This window comes from Labeo rohita, chromosome 9, assembly GCF_022985175.1.
Source record: "Labeo rohita strain BAU-BD-2019 chromosome 9, IGBB_LRoh.1.0, whole genome shotgun sequence".
NCBI lineage: Eukaryota > Metazoa > Chordata > Actinopteri > Cypriniformes > Cyprinidae > Labeo > Labeo rohita.
Window position 1 is genome coordinate 37,174,717 of NC_066877.1, and position 17,907 is coordinate 37,192,623.

The window sequence follows — 17,907 nt, forward strand, 5'->3', positions numbered from 1 at the left end:
CCTGATCACATTCACACTCACACACTCACGCAGCGTCTAAATCATTTACATGTGATACTGGAAATGTGTTGGAATCCCATAATGCAATTGCTCAACACATCCTTACATTTCTTAACATGTTTGTTCTGATCACAGCTTTCACTCTGAAATTTATTTAGAATTTATTTGGAATTATTCCTCCATTTAATTATTTATTAAGTCTATTTAATTTATTTATTTATATGCATATGGCATTTGATTTCATTTAATTTGAATATATATATTTAATTATTTTAATATTTTTATTGATCTGTTTGCATGCGCACACAATGTCAGTGACGCGTTGCATGTGATTTTGTTTCCGCAGTGGATTTCGAGTTTCTGGACGTGGCGTCTTTGAGGTCGGTGCGATGCTTCGTCCGGAGGTTTAAGGAGCGACGGCTTCCGCTGCATGTGCTCATCAACAGTGGTGCGTCCCGTCATCTGTGTGAGAGACTTTGTCATTTGTGTTGAAATGTTGTATTGTGATCTTCTTCTGCACCCGGGCTCACCACCACCCGGTGGCTTTAGGAAAACAGTGAATGGTGGGCAATATACATTTAAAATGGTAAATATTGAAGATATATATTAGTCATTTATATGTGCCAAACTTCCTGCTATCGGGTGGTGGCACTATGACCAGAACCGAATATTGGCATGTAGATGTGTTCAGGACAGCACTTTTGTAAAACATACCAAGTTTGGTGCAGACTGAACATGGTATGTTTGAGTTGGTGCAAAGCATGATGTATCCTGTTGCCAACAGGTGGCGCTATGATTATAACTGAATATTGGTTTTTAGATGTGTTCAGACTGGGACTTTTATCGAACATGTGAAGTTTGGGGCAGATCAGCCATTGCATGTTTAAGTTAGTGTAAAACAAGTAATTTCCTGTTTGCCAGCAGGTGGCGCTATGATAATAACTGAATATTGGCCTTTAGATGTGTTCAGGCCAGGACTCCCATCGAACATATGAAGTTTGGGGTAGTTCGGATTAGGTTTGCAAAGGGGTGGAAAATGTCTGGTAAATTTCCAGAAATTTTCCAAAAATGCCTGGAAGATTAAAAAAAAATCCTGGAATGTTTCCTAAATTTACTGGAAATTTTCCACAGCATTAGATCGGACATTGTATGGTTGAGTTACAAAAACGTCTATTCCTATGGCAAAACATCAAATTTGTCAGGCTGCCGCGGACACGCCCTCCAACGAAAACTCAAGAGCTTCGCTATTTAATGTCATAAAGGGATTTAGAGTAGATGGACCAAATTTGGAGTTGATCTGATTAAATCTCTAGGAGGAGTTTGTTTAAATACAAAGCCTGAAAAGGCGAAAACGGCACAAAACTTGCCAAGATAATTCAAAATAACAGACTTCCTGTTGTTTTTTTGTTTTTGTTTTTTTGTAGGTACTGGTGTGTTACATGTGTCTACCGAATTTCGTACATGTATGTATGTACATGTATGCTCTAGGGGCACTTTGTTGAAATTTTATAGGTGGCGCTATTGAGCCATTCTGCCACACCCACTTCTGAAACCTATGTCAGATGTAAATTTTCACCACTTTTGGTGTGTATGCAAAGTATCAGGAGTTTTCAAGCATGTTTAGAATCTGAGCAATTCCAATAGAGTCCTCGCACCACCGGTGCTCAGGCCCTAATAAAATGTTTAACATGACAGAAGACCGTTAACAACTGTGTGCATGTCTACACTACAGCAGAAATGAGATTTCCTCATGAACATTCACGCTGTGTTTCGTCTGTCTGATTTAACAAGAGTCTGTCAGTGAATTTGTGACAAAACAGAAAATACAGCAAGTGTGTGTTGCTTTTCTGTGCATGATTCTCTGGTTTCCGTTCTTATTATTTGTCCCGCTGTCAGATCAGACCTGAGAGGCGTTTTTGGGTCACGGTGCAGTAGTTTGCTGTTATTTTGGTCATTGTCACCTCAGGCAGTCAGAATGACGTCAGTCGATCATTACTAGACCCATTTCTGATTAAAACACTATTTATATCAGTTTAATCCCGATTATATGTGCTCAGAGCGTCTGAACGGTGCGGCGGCTGATGGTGAGGAAAGGTGATGAGCGTCTGAGCGAGTGTGGGTTTGTGATTCTGAACACCTCCGTGATCTTCAGATGTGTTGTGTGTTATCCAGAGTGATTGATGATGATCAACGTGTTTAGTGAGAATCAGCTGTAATGAGGTCAGTGTGATAATATGTGCTGAACTCCCTCAGCCGCTCGTTTGATCTGATTATAATCAGCACGATTGCTGGCGTGCATTTATAATTAAAAATAAAAAAAGGGTTTATGTATTTATTAATAATAAAGATAACATGTAAGTTTACTGTAAAACTGTTTGCTTGTCTGATTAAATGCAGCCTTATTAAAATAAAATATACTCACATCATGTATATGTCATGAAGTTCTGTTCGAGATGTGAATGTGACGTTGGGCTAGTAGAAATTGGACTAGTACTGTAGATGTTGGACTAGTACTGGACTAGTTGGACTTATAGAAGTAGTGTAGATGTTAGACTAGTAGATACTGGACTAGTACTGTAGACGTTGGACTGCCACTTTGGATGTTAATCTAGCAGATGTTAGACTAGTACTGTGAGTGTTGGACTAGTTCTATAGATGAACTAGTACTATAGATGTTAGACTAACAGATCTTGGACTAGTAAATGTGGGACTAGAAATTTAGATTAGACTAATAGATGTTGGACTAGTAATATACATGCTGGACTAGTACTGTAGATGTTGGACTTGTACTATAGATGTTGGACTGCTACTTTAGATGTTAGACTAGTAGATGTTGGAATGCTAGATGTTGGACACATACTGTAGGTGTTGGACTAGTACTATAGATTTTTGACTAGTACTATACATGTTAGACTCGTAGATGTTGGACTAATACTGTAGATGTTGGATTAGTACTGTAGATGTTGGACTAGTACTATATGTGTTGGACTAGTACTATAGGTGTTGGACTAGTACTATAGGTGTTAGACTAGTAGATATTTGACTAGTACTGTAGATGTTCTACTAGTAGATGCTGGACTAGAATATATTGGACTAGATGTTATGCTAGCAGATGTTACACTAGTAGTAGATGTTGGACTCGTACTGTATATGTTGGACTAGTAGGTGTTATACTAGTGGTAGAAGTTAGACTAGCAGATACCGGACTAGTATTGTAGATGTTGGACTAGTAGATGTTGGATTAGTACTGTAGATGTTTGAATAGTAGATAGTAGAGTAGTACTGTAGATGTTAGACTAGTAGATACTGGACTAGTACTGTAGATGTTGGACTAGTATATGTTATACTAATAGATGTTAGACTACCAGATACTGGACTAGTACTGTAGTTGTTGGACTAAAAGATATTGGACTAGATGTTATACTAGTAGATGTTGGACTGGTAGATGTTATGCTAGTAGTAGATGTTAGACTAGTAGATACTTGACTAGAACTGTATATGTTGGACTAGTAGATGTTGCACTAGAAGATGCTGGACTAGAAGATATTGGACGATGTTATACTAGTGGATGTTGGATGTTACTAGTAGTAGATGTTGGACTAGTAGATACTGGACTAGTAGATGTTATACTAGTAGATATTGGACTAGATTTTATACTATTAGATGTTGGACTAGTAGATGTTGGATTAGTGTAGATGTTAAACTAGTGTTAGATGTTAGAACTAGTAGGTACTAGTAGGACTAGATTTTATACTATTAGATGTTGGACTAGTAGATGTTAGACTAGTAGATAATGGACTAGAACTGTAGATGTTGAACCAGTAATCGTTGTGTTAACCTATGCTCTGTGTTTCATGTCAGCTGCTGTTATGCTGGTTCCTGAAGGCCGAACCGAAGACGAATTTGAGACACATTTCGCCACCAACTATCTAGGACACTTTCTGCTGACCCGCCTTCTGCTAGACAGTCTGGTGCATTCTGGGAAGGATGGCTCATGCTCGAGGGTCGTCAGCATCTCGTCCTCCGCACACTACGCCGCTGACGCCCGTCTGCAGGATCTCCTCAGCATGTGAGTGGAAAAACACGGCACACGTCTGCAATGAAAATCAGTGACCCGAAGCCAGACTTAATCTGCAGATCTCGAACGCCGAGATGCTGGAATAAATCACAGATAAGAGCGATCCAGCCTTGAGCGAGAAGGTTTGGTATGTTCTGTGTCACATGTGATGCGGGTGATTGGTTAGTGGTGTCATGGTTCATATCATACATCATAAATACTGGAGATATGGCTTCATAAATCCTGTTCATGAATCCTCCTGCAGCACAAACGCCCTGTTCCACCTGCAGACCTCAAACACATGAAACACTTCTACATCCACTTACATTTTTTATGAATGGGGGCAGATTTAGTTTCATTATTTTAATATTGACTTGCTAATTTTCTATTTTTCCACTTAATCTTTATATATCTTTATCTTTTTCACTTTTTATTAAGTTGGCTTGAGAATCTATCTATCAATTTATCTATCTATCTATCTATGCTAGTAGCTTGCTAATCATGCTAGAAACATACTAGTAACTTGCTAGTCATGCTAGAAACATGCTAACAATGTGCTAATCATGTTAAAACATGCTAACGAGACATGCTGTTCATGTTAGAAACATGCTAGGCTAGCAACATGCTAGTAACTTGCTAATCATGCTAGAAACATGGTAGGAACATGCTAATCATGTTAGAAACATGCTAGCGACGTGGTAATCATGCTAACAACATGCTAATAACATGCTAAACATGGTATAAATGTGCTACTAACTTGTTAATCATGCTAACAACGTTAATCATGTTAGAAACATGCTAGTAACATACCAGCAACTTGTTAATCATGCTAGAAACATGCTAGTGACGTGCTAATCATGCTAATCATGCTAACAACATGTTAAACATGCTATAAATGTGCTACTAACTTGTTAATCATGCTAACAACATGTTAATCATGTTAGAAACATGCTAGTAACATACCAGCAACATGGTAATCGTGCTAAAACATGCTAACAACATTTCAGCAACTTGCTAATCATGCTAGAAACATGTTAGTGAAATGCTAATCGTGCTAAAAACATGCTAACAACATACCAGCAACTTGCTAATCATGTTAGAAACATGCTAGACACATGCTAGTGACATGCTAATTATGCTAGAAACATACTAGCAACATACCAGCAACATGCTAATCATGCTAAAACCTTGCTAACAGCATACCAGTAACATGCTAATAATGCTAAAAACATGCTAATCATGCTAAAAACATTCTAACAACATACCAGCAACATGCTAATCATGCTAAAAACTTGCTAACAACATACCAGCAAATTGCAAATTATGCTAGAAACATCTGACAGACTGTATTGCCTTCAAAACATTTAAGATTTCAGCTTTAAAACTACTTTAAATTTCAAACTATTTCAAACTGAAAGCCATCAAACTTAAAACTTAAAGCTTTTTAAACTTTGTGGTCCGGCTTTCTCAAGCCAATTTAAAGTTTGTCTTGACAAACTTCTTTATCTAGTTTATCTGTTGTTCTGTCTACTGTTTTGTCATTCTGTTGTCGTATTGTTCATATACATATATATATATAGTGTGAGGATTGAAGCGTGTTGACCGGTAGAGATTCTGCTGTTGTGTTTATACTGTGGTAAATGTATTTGCGTGTGGTAAATGTATTTTTCTATGTTATTTACACATGAGTGATGAATAAATGTGGTAATGTGAAAATACAGAGCAGGACGTGAAACAAACAAGTCAAGAGAAGGAAGACGGATGTTTTTTTTTTTGTTTTGTTTTTTTTTGGCAGCATCACAATTTGCCACTTTAATTTCCAGCGAAATGACTGTTTTTTATGATACAGAGTCAGTCATAACGTGATGTAAGGCCTGTGTCATACCTCATAACTCTTCTTCATTTCTAAGTGTGATTTTATTCGCTTGGTTTGCGTTCATATTTCACTCTAGTGAAGGTTGTTTGTTTGTTGCTCTGGGGCCTGATAAATGACTGTTGAAGAGCTCAGGCTGACATGACAGTCATCTCTCTGTGTGTGTGTGTGTGTGAGATGAGGAGCTCATTTCATGTGTGATCCGCTCCTCCGCTCCTCATTGTCCCGTGTTTGACGCGTGAGAGTCGCTCGAGGGCTCTTCAGCAGATGATTGTGTCAGAGCAGCAGTGAAACTCCCACCAGAACACAGTCATTTACACTGAGAGCTGCTGAGCGGGTCACGTGAGCGTCATGTGATGTGGGCGTGGAAATACGGAAATATGATAAAGCTGAAAAAAGTTTCACTTTATGTAAAGGAGTGGGGATGCGGTGTGGCAGCTGTAGACTCTGCACTCGTGTGAACAGACTTATATTAAATTGATATCAGTAATGTTTTGAAGTTATGTTTGAAGTTGAATTTAGCTATTTTTACCAGTAGTTTTATTTTGGGGTTTTTTTTTTTTTTTAAATGAAATTATTTTTTCATGAATTAAAATAAAGATAAAATACTATAAATATAAAAAATAAAAATAAATAAATGTTAGAAGAAAAATATTGTTATTGTATGATATACAATTGTAGTTTTTGTTAATATTTTGATTTAGATTTTATTTTTAGATTTTCTGTTTTTAATTTAATTTTCATTTTATTTTTAAATTGTATAAAAGTCTTAGTTTTAATTTTAGCAAATTTATTGTATTTTTAGTCATTTTTATTAGTTTTAGTTTTTTTTAAATATGTCTGAATAGTTTTTTTTAGTTGTTTTAGTACATAAAAGTAATATATAATCTAAAATTAAAATATACAATCTAAAAATCTAATGAAATGTGAAATTTTCCCCTGGCAACAAAATGAAATAAATTTAATATGAAGGACTAAAACTGCTAAAACTGAGACTGAAATAAAATAAATTAAAGCTGTATAGGAATATTCAAAAACAAAAACCAATAAAAAGTGACACAAGCACATAGCAAAGTTACTAAAAATCTAAAATGTCAATTAATGTTTATTTTATTTCAAATTATTATAATAGAAATATGGTTTTAGTTGTTAAATCTAAATAAAATATTGAAATTAAATTAAAAACAGAAAATCTAAAACTAAAATCTAAATCAAAATAATTTAGATTTTGTTTTTCAATTTTTAGTTTTTAGTTTAATTTCAGTATCATTTTATTTTTCAATTTTATAAAATTCTTAGTTTTCATTTTAGCAAGTTTGTTGTAATTTAGTCATTTTAATTAGTTTTAGGTTTTTTTTATATGTCTGAATGCTTTTTTAAGTTGTTTTAGTACAGAAAATTAATCTATAATCTAAAATTAAAATATTCAATCTAAAAATGTGAAAAAAAAGAAAAAAAAACTGAAATTTTCCCCTGGCAACAAAATGAAATAAATGTAATATAAAGTACTAAAATGGCTAAAACTCAAACTGAATTAAAATAAATTAAAGCTGTATAAGAACATTAAAAAACCAAAATAAAAAAAAGAATTTTGACCTAGCCAACTAATAATAAGTTCGAGTTAAACTGCTAAAATTACTAAAACTTTAACTATAAGAAAAATAAATTTAATCCATATGGAAATATTTAACAACAAAAACTAATAAAAATTACAAAACCACATAAAATGACTAAAACTTAAACTAAAATTAAAATAAACCGAAAATATAACAACAAAATCGGCAACACTTTTCAATAAGGCGTCATTTGTTAACATTATTGCATTAACATGAACAAACAATGAACAATACATTTATTACACTTTATTAATCTTTATTAATGTTAGTTAATAAAAAAGCAGTCGTTCATTGTTAGTTCATGTTAGTTCACAGTTAACAAACACATTTAATAAAGCATTAGTAAATGCTGATTTAACATTAACTAGTAAATAATACAACAACAACACTGATAACAGTTTCTTAAAATGTGAATAAAGTGTTGTTTAAGACAGATGAGTGATGAGTGATTGAGTGATTGAGTGATGTAAGACAGATGACTGATTGCTGGTTTTGGAGGATGTCGACTGTGTTTTGTGGTCGTGTGTTTCAGGCGGTGTTCCAGCGCTCACGCGGCGTACGCCCGCAGCAAACTGGCCCAAGTTCTGTTCACGTATCGTCTGCATCACGTGCTGCGGTGCGGCGGCTCGCCGGTGACGGCCACCGCGCTCGACCCGGGTCTGGTGGACACAGGACTGTACGAACGGCTCTGCCGCCCCGCCAGACTCGCTCAGAGAGCCGTCGCTCGCCTCTGCTTCAAGGTCAGACTTCATTCATGCACATTCTTATGCTCAAAGATCAGTTCATGTACAAGTCACAGCACTTCAGGGCAGATTTACAGAAAATCATGATCATAATGTATCTTCATGTCTCTTTATATCTTCTACAACTAAAAACATAGAAAACATTTTTGGTACTTGAAATAAAATAAATGTTAACTCATACAAGATAAAATACAAAAAACTTATTTTATTTCAGCTACTTTCTAAGGCAACTTTTTTCATGTTCATTCAGTTTATGTTCATGTACTAAAGTAACTAAAAATGAAAACAAAACAGAAACTAATAAAAATGGCGAAACACAACAAAATTAAAAAACTTTTAATAAACGTTTAATAAAAACAAAAAATTAAGAGAAACTGTAATACTATCTCAGTGACGCTAAAATAACTCTTATATCTAAATATATATAATATAAATATTGTTTATTTATTTTTTTGTATGTATTAGATTAACATATTATATAAAAATAAATATGAAAGTAAATTTTATTTTTATATTTTTTTGTTTTCATTTTAGTTAAATTTAGTTTGTTTAATTTTTAGTTATTTTAATTTTTCATTTAATTTAATTTTGTTTGTGTTCTTATGTATATATTGTCTGTATAGTTTTATTAAAGATTTAGTTTTTTTTTAACTTGACAAATGCTTTATATTTTATTTTATTTCAAGTAATGATTTTTTTAATTACATTTATTTCTATATATATATATTTTTGTTTTATTTTAATAAAATTTAAATTTTTAATTTGTTTTATATGTCTATATAATTTTATTAAAGTTAATTTTTAGTGCTTTTTTTAGTTTTAGTTTCAACTTAACAAATGTTTTATATTTTATTTAATTTCAAGTAATGAATTTTTTTATTTTTTAAATATTATTTGTATTTTAGTTAATAATAACCCTGATAAAAACTTATTTGTTAATATTATATAAAAATAAATATAAAAATATAAGTTTCTTAAAAGTAAATATAATTTTTTTTAGTTAAAATTACAATTTTAATTTAATTTTTTTTTTTTTGTGTGTTCTTGTCCGTTTTTATTAGTTATATATGTCTATGTAGTTTTTTAGTAAAGTGTTAGTTTTTATTTTTTTTTTTTTTTATTTAGTTTCAGTTTCAATTTAACAAATGTTTTTTTTTAAATATTATTTTTATTTTTATTGAATAATAACCCTGATGAAAAACTTAAACTTGAAAAAAAAAATCAATTTTATATATTATAATAATAGAGATTTTTATGAGACTTAAGGGCAAAATATGTTTAATTGTCTAGAAAATTATAGTACAGTACAAAACAATATTAATGGTTGTAAAAATGGTTTTTAATTCCTGTAAGATGTTCTTTGATTTGTTTGTGTTGGATTGTGATGTGAAATGTGATTAATCATGACAGGTTTGATGTGATTCATCCAGTGACTCAGCTGGGAATTATGAGATTATAGAACTGAAGTTTCTAAACAAATAAATCGTGTATTGATTCCAGTAAAAGCTCTGGATGTTCTTGATTTAATTAAGCTGTTTATGTGTGAAGCCCTCGGGAGTCGAGCTCCTCAAAGGCGTCTTCATGTTCCAACAACCATCTACTGAGGAAATACAGCAGATCCAGATGAGCTCGTCCTCCAGATCATGTGATGAGTTCAGTTCTGTGTTTGTTCATTAGCAGAGCAAAGATTCAGGCTGATTGTTTGCGTTTCTGAATGTCGTAGCCGCCGGCAGACGTTATTGTTGGATGACGCTGATGTGAGGAGGCTCTTCTGTCTGTGATTAATCATTCAGGCCACTTCCTTTAACAAACCACCTTTGGGAAGCGTTTGCCCTCTGAGCGTTAATCGGACGTCATGTCACTGTCCAGCTGCCTTTACTTTAATATGGCAAGCTGAAACAGACCAAAAATACATTTTTCGATTTTTATCTGATAAGAGATGCTTGAAAAAGAATGGTAGTATTAATAGTATAATTATAAATATTATTATTATTATTATTATTATTATAAATTAGTACATTTTGTTATAAATATTGGAATCATTATATAAGTAGTGATTTTATTTTATTTTTAATTTAATTTAATTTAATTTAATTTTTAATTTTTTTTATTTAATTTATTTTATTTTATTTTAATTTAATTTTTAATTTATTTATTTTTATTTTATTTTTTATTTTATTTTATTTTATTTTATTTTATTTATTTTCGTGTCCTGTGCAGCACTTTATGTTTGGTGTATTAATGAAAATAGAGATCAAATTTCACTCTAAAAGTACAGGAAATAAAATTTAGCATTTTAATATCATAATTTTTTGGAAATGTTGTTTTTTTCTTCTTTACTGACATTTTGAGTGATTTTTTTTATTTTAGTATTTTTTATGTTTTCCCCATCAAATTCTCATGACTGTCTTTAATGCTAATGGACATTTTACTTTTGATATGTGTTTTTGTTTTGTTTTTTATTCTTTAGTTCTTCTCATTCTCAGTTGTTTATTTGCTTTAAATTAATTTAAGTTAATTAGATTTTTATTTTTTTATAGATTAATAAAAATCCCACAAATTTAGGAAATTTACCCACTAAACACATTTGAATAATAATAAAAATAATAATAATAATAATAATAATAATAAGTTAAACAATATACTATTATAGTTTTTGTTCATATTAAAATTTAGATTTTATTTTTTAAATTTCTGTTTTTTAATTTTTAATTAATTTCAATGTGGTATATTTAAAAAAAAAATCTTTTAATTTTAGTACATTTGTTGTGTTTTTTAGTCATTTTCATTAGTTTACATTTTTTTATTTGTCTGTATAGTTTTTTGTTTGTTTTTTTTGCATTTTTTTGCATTTTTTAGTATTAGTTGTTTTAGTATATAACATTAATCTAAAATCTGAAATGAAAATATACAATATAAAAATCTAAAAAAAAAAAATAGGAATTTTGCCTTGGCAATAAACTAAAAAAAAAAAATAAATTGTACTAAGTACTAAGGATGCTAAAACTCAAACTGAAAAAAGCTGTATAAAATATTTAAAAACAATAAACAATAAAAAACAAAACAAAAAAAAAAGTTACAAAAACTTTAAAATTTCAGTTAATGTTTATTTTATTTCAAATAGTAAATACAATTATTATTATTAATGATAATAACCCTGGTGTAAAATGAAAAATAAGAAACTTTGCTGACAACTAACTGAAATAAGGTAAAATACTAAAATGACCTTGCCAACTAATAATAAGTTTTGAGTTGAAGTGCTAAAATTACTAAAATTTTACAAACTAAAATTCTATTCTATATGGAAATATTTAAAAACTAAAAAAAAGTAAATAAAATAAAATTAATAAAAATGACAAAAGCACAAAGTACTGTATCTAAATAAACACTAAACATATTTGAATAATATTAATGATGTTAAAAACTCAGTCATAATGCAGTGGGTTTTTTTTGTTTGTTTTTGTATTTAAATCAAATAATAAAAATATTTAGTTAACTGAAGTTACCATAAACAAACATGTTACTTGAAATAAAATTTGAACACAAATTAAATAAAAATAATAAATAAAAATATAAAAAATATACTTTTTTTCCCCCCAATTAAACTAAAATAAAAATAGACATTTAAAATAAAGCAAATGTAACAAAAATAAATAAATAAAATGCAACAAATTAGTAAACCTTTAACTAAAATGAAAATGCAAACATAAAATATAAAAATAAAAAGTATTACAAAATATTAATAAATACTATGAAATAGTATCTGAATGATAAAACTACACTGGCAGATCAAAACACTTTTCCCAGACTGCATATGAATATTAGTGATAAATAACTTTTTTTTTTCCGCATCTATTTATAAGCATGTAATATTGTGTGCATGTAAAGAGTGATTTCTCCGACATGAATGTGTGTGCGATTGAGTACAGGAGTGTGTTCGTGTTGTAGAATGTGTGTGAAATCTCCCAGTGGTTTGCCGTTTGGTTTCCGTGAGCCGAAGTGATTCTTGTGTGTTTGTCCTTGATCTGTCCTTGCGTGTGGGATTGTGTGGGTCTGTTTAATAAGAGATAATGATTGGTGTGAGTCAGAAGTAGGCCAGCTCACGCTTTATTTTTAACAGGAACAGCTTCTGTGTCATGAATACTGAATACTGCTTTTATTGTCCGTTCACTGCGGCTCAAATCTTACCAAACTCAATCATTTATGCCGAGTTTGAGAAGATGCCTGATATTTTCCATGACCTCCTTCTGTTTTTCAGAAATAAAACATTTCAGATAATAATAATCAAACCCACATGACAGCTGTATTTTTTTTTTATTCATTCATTCATAAATATCGAAAATTTACTCACTATACTAATAATAACAACAATAATAATAATAATAATAATAATAATAAAATAATAATAATAATAATATTAATAATAATAATAATAGTTGTTGTTGTTCTTATGTCTAAATTATTATTATTGTTATAATTATTTAATTACTGTTCTTATAATTGCATTTAAATGAAGGTACTAATTTATTATTAAACCCATGTAGTGGTAGTAATAATAGTAATAATAATAATAATATTAATAAATATGACAACAACAACAATTATTATTATTATTATTATTATTATTAGGGGATTACTAATTACTATCATTATAATTTTTCTATTATAAAGGAAAATTTTTGTTATTTTTATCGTTATTATTATTATTATTGTTATTATGAGGATAATTTATTATTATTATAAGGGGATAATTTATAATAATATTAATAATAATTATTTTATTATAATAAAGGACAATTCTTCTTGTTATTTTAATTATTGTTATTATTATTGTTATTATGAAATAATTTATAATTATTATTATAATTTTACTATAATGAAGGACAATTCTTGTTCATTTTATTATTTTTTTTATTACTATTACTCTAAGGAGGTATTTATTATTATTATTATTATTATTATTATTATTATTATTATTATTATTATTATTATTCTATGGGGATTATTTTTTAAATTATTATTATAATGTTATTGTTATAAGGGAATCATTTATTATTATTATTATTATTATTATAATTTTACTATAATAAAGGACAAATCTTGTTCTTTTTATTACTTTTTATGACTATTACTATAAAGAGGTGTGTATTATTATTATTATTATTATTATTATTATAAGGGGATAATTTATTATTATTATTATTATTATTATTATTATAAGGGAATCATTTATTATTATTATTATTATAAGGGGATCATTTATAATTATTATTATAATTTTACTATAATAAAGGACAATTCTTCTTGTTATTTTTATTTTTTTATTACTACTACTATAAAGCGGTATTTATTATTATTATTATTATTATTATTATTAATAATAATATTATTATATAGGGATAGTTTATTATTATTATTATTATTATTATTATTATTATATAGGGATAATTTATAATTATTATTTTACTATAATAATTTTACTATAATAAAGGACAATTCTTTTTGTTATTATTATTATTATTATTATTATTATTGTAAGGGGATATTTTAAGTTGTTATGGTCACCACTGCATTTTTCTAAAATAAATTTAAAAAAAAAATGCAGTGCAAAGTGCAAAAAAAAACTTATAGAAATAATTTACTTATAATTTTCACACAGGAGAGACTTGGTGTTGTTTCCAAACAATATATTGGTGTCGAACAAAATCGGTAAAAAAAAAAAAAAAAAAAAAAAAAAAAAAAAGTTTTTCGGATATTGGCAAAAATCCAATATTGTGCATCCCTAGTATTAACAATAGGTTTTCATAGTGTTTTAAAAGTATTATTATTATTATTCTCAGATGTGTTTAACAGTGCTAGTGCAGATTGAGACTGATGAATGTTGTTTTTAATCTCCAGACTCCAGCTGAAGGTGCGGCTGCTGTCGTCTTCGCTGCCGTTTCTCCGGATCTTGAAGGAGTTGGTGGATGTTACTTGTATGAAGGTCAGCGCATCCGCTCCTCAGCAGCGTCTTACGATGAAGATCTGCAGGCTGGACTCTGGAGAAACACCTGTGATCTTCTGGACCTCCAGGACTCACTGTTTGATTAACGGAGTAACTGGACAAACATCAGAGGAGCTGACGGAGGACGTGGATCAGCTGCATCACAAATGAACGACTGACAATCTCACACCGGAGAACTGTGACTGATGGAGGAATCTCTGAAGAGTCGTGCGGTCTGGTTGTTGTTCTGAAGGGCTCGGCGCTGTTGAAGGATCACTGTGAACGTCCATGTCGCTTGAGCTTCCAGATGGTAAAAAAAAAAAAAAGCTCCTTTCCACCGAAAACTCCTGCAAATCTGCTCAGTTCTGATCTGTAAGTGCTGCTGTACTTCATTCTCTTCACACAAAACTCTGCTGCGTTTGTTTGACACCCAATTCACCAATAACAATGATTCATCAGTGCACGTTATTTTGAGTAAATAATGTTTGTCTTTGTAATTGTTAAAATATAGGAACTCACATCTCCAGCTAACAGGAAACGTTCTATTAATGTTTTTATAGGTTGTGTAAATGTAAGGACAAATGTGCTTAAAATAATGTTTGTGGAACATTTTAATAATGTTATTAATATACATTCTCATAATGTTAAAAGGAAATGTCCTTAGAACGATGTTCTCTGAATCTCCTTATGACGTTATTTGTTTGTTCTCAGAACTTCATGTTCAATAACATTCATCAGTATTAACTAGGGATGCATGATATTATCAAACCGATATCAGAATCAGCTGATAATGGCTTGAAGTGTAAATGAAATAATTGTGTATATATACTGATTTATTCATTAATGTGTAATATGTTACATTTTTTAAACAAATTATGAGCTTTAAAAAAAATTCTGATCTTTTTCTTTAGACCATCTACAAATGTTAAATCTCAATTTTTTTTTTTTTTTTTTTTTTTTTTTTTGCAAAGTGCAAATAAAATGCAGTGCAACATGCAAAAAACTAACCAAAATTAAAAATTATTTACTTAGAATTTCCACACAGGAGAGACTAGGTGTTGTTTCCAAACAAAAGGAAATATATCGGTATCGGCTATCAAAAAAAATCAGTAAAAAAAAAAAAATCAGTATATTGGATATTGGCAAAAATTCAATATTGTGCATCCCTAGTGTTAACAATAGGTTTTCATAGTGTTTTAAAACCATAAACACTCACAAACCCCCAAAAAGTCTTTTGAATATTGAGAGAACATTTAAATGTAACATTCTCATAATGTTTTTTTTTTAAATATATGATAGAATGTAACATTCCTCTAACATTTGCATAATCAAGATACATTCTGAATACATTAAAAAAATGTTTCAACATTTGAAAAACTTTAAGAAATAACATTTTCATAATGATTTTAGAATGATACAATGGAATGTTCCTCTAATATTCACAAAACTAAGAACAATTATATATATATATATAAATGGGTGTTTTAAATGTTGAGAGAACATTCAAATGTAACATTCTCATAATGTAAAAAAAAAATGATAGAATGTAACATTCCTAGCACTTGGATAACTAACCAAAATTAAAAATAATGTACTTATAATTTCCACACAGGAGAGACTTGGTGTTGTTTCCAAAAGGAAATATATCAGTATCGGTATCGGCTATTGGCCAAAATCAGTAAAAAAACGGATATCGGCAAAATCCAGTATTGTGCATCCCTAGTATTAACAATAGATTTTCGTAGTGTTTTCAAAGTGATAAACATTTACAACACCCCCCCACCCCACCCCACCCCCAAAAAAATCTTTTAACTATAACAAAATGTTTTAAATGTTGAGAGAACATTCAAATGTAACATTCTTATAAATAAAAAAAAAAAAAAAAAAATTGGTATATTGGATATCGGCAAAATTCCAACATTGTGCATCCCTACATATATCCCTATATTAACAATAGGTTTTCATAGTGTTTTAAAATAAACAATTACAAACCCCCAAAAGTATTTTAACTATAAAAATAATGTTTTACATGTTGAGAAAACATTTGTAACATGTAACATTCTCATAATGTTTTTTTTTTTAAATATGATACAATGTAACATTCCTCTAACACTTGCATAACCAAGACACATTCTGAATACATTAAAAAGATGTTTTCAACATTTAAAAACCTTTAAGAAATAACATTTTCATAATGATTTCAGAATGATAGAATAAAATGTTCCTCTAATATTCACAAAATTCGGTGTTTTAAGTATTAAGAGAACATTCAAATGTAACATTCTCATAATGTTTTTTTTTTTTTTAAATATGATAGAACATTTGCATAACCAAGACACATTCTGAATACATTAAAAAGATGTTTTTGACATTTAAAAAACTTTAAGAAATAACATTTTCATAATGATTTCATAATCATTATGAACCCCCGAAAAAGTCTTTAAACTATAAAAAAAAAAATTAATGTTGAGAGAACATTCAAATGTAACATTCTCATAATGTTTTTTTTTAAATATGATAAAATGTAATATTCCTCTAACATGTGCATAAACAAGATGCATTGTGAATTCATTAAAAAGATGCTTTCAACATTTAAAAAAACTTACCCTAACCCTACCTTAAAAAAAAATAACATTTTCATAATGAAATGGAATGTTCCTCTAATATTCACACACACACACACACATATATATATATATAGATAGATAGACATGGGTGTTTTAAATGTTGAGAGAACATTCAAATGAAACATTCTCACATTTCCACACCGGAGAGACTTGGTGTTGTTTCCAAACAAAAGGAAATATATCGGTATCGGTATCAGCATCAGCAAAAATCAGTAAAGAAAAAAATATTGATATATTGGATATTGGCAAAAATACAGTATCATGCATCCCTAGTAACAGTCAAATGTAACATTCAAATGTAACATTCTCATAATGTTTAAAAGAAAATGATAGAATGTAACATTCCTGTAACATTTGCATAACATAGAGACATTCTGAATACATTAAAAAGGTGTTTTCAATGTGTATAAAACATTCAGAAAATAACAATTTTATAATGATTTCAGATTGATGGAACAGAATGTTCTTCTAATATTCACAAAACGAAGATTTGTTTTTTTAAATATATAAAAATTAGTATTTTAAATGTTGTGACAACATTCAAATGTAACATTCTCATGTTTCAGAATGATAGAATGTAATGTTTCATTAACATTCACACAACCATGAAGAAATGTTCTGAAAATATTACAAATCTGATTGTTTAAAAATCATTCAGAATGTGTAATGTGAATGTTATCCTGTTAGCTGGGTCTGAACTGTCTTTGGTTCTGATTAAAATGGGTTGCAAACAGTGTTTCACGTAATGCACAGCCTTGTGTGCTTTTTGAAAACTAAAGTAAACAGCAATATGATCAAATACACCAATCTTTAATCAATAGTTGCATTTATTTACCTGCATACTTATCAAAGCCACTGAGATTGACTTATTGATGACGATTCCCTCTCTCTCCCTGTGACGTCTCAACAAATGCTTCATTTCGTTCAGAAACACAAAACTAAAATGCAGAAGTGTGATTCAGTATCTCACAAGCACATACCCAAAGGATTTTTATTATATCACACTCA

General features: G+C 29.7%; 1 protein-coding gene across 2 annotated transcripts in view; it reads left to right on the forward strand.

Annotated features, from left to right (window-relative positions):
- Window positions 1–15,421, forward strand: part of LOC127170476 (dehydrogenase/reductase SDR family member on chromosome X-like) — a 37,612-nt gene extending 22,191 nt beyond the window's left edge. Inside the window, exons 4-7 of one of the 2 annotated variants that reach the window (XM_051118441.1) lie at window positions 347–466; window positions 3,862–4,069; window positions 8,079–8,286; window positions 14,188–15,421. In XM_051118441.1, the coding sequence (XP_050974398.1) occupies window positions 347–466; window positions 3,862–4,069; window positions 8,079–8,286; window positions 14,188–14,379 (728 nt within the window). In that variant the 3' untranslated portion in view covers window positions 14,380–15,421. The remainder of the gene's footprint in view (window positions 1–346; window positions 467–3,861; window positions 4,070–8,078; window positions 8,287–14,187) is intronic. The other variant, XM_051118442.1, reaches the window with a different exon arrangement.
- The last annotated feature ends 2,486 nt before the right edge of the window (window positions 15,422–17,907 follow it).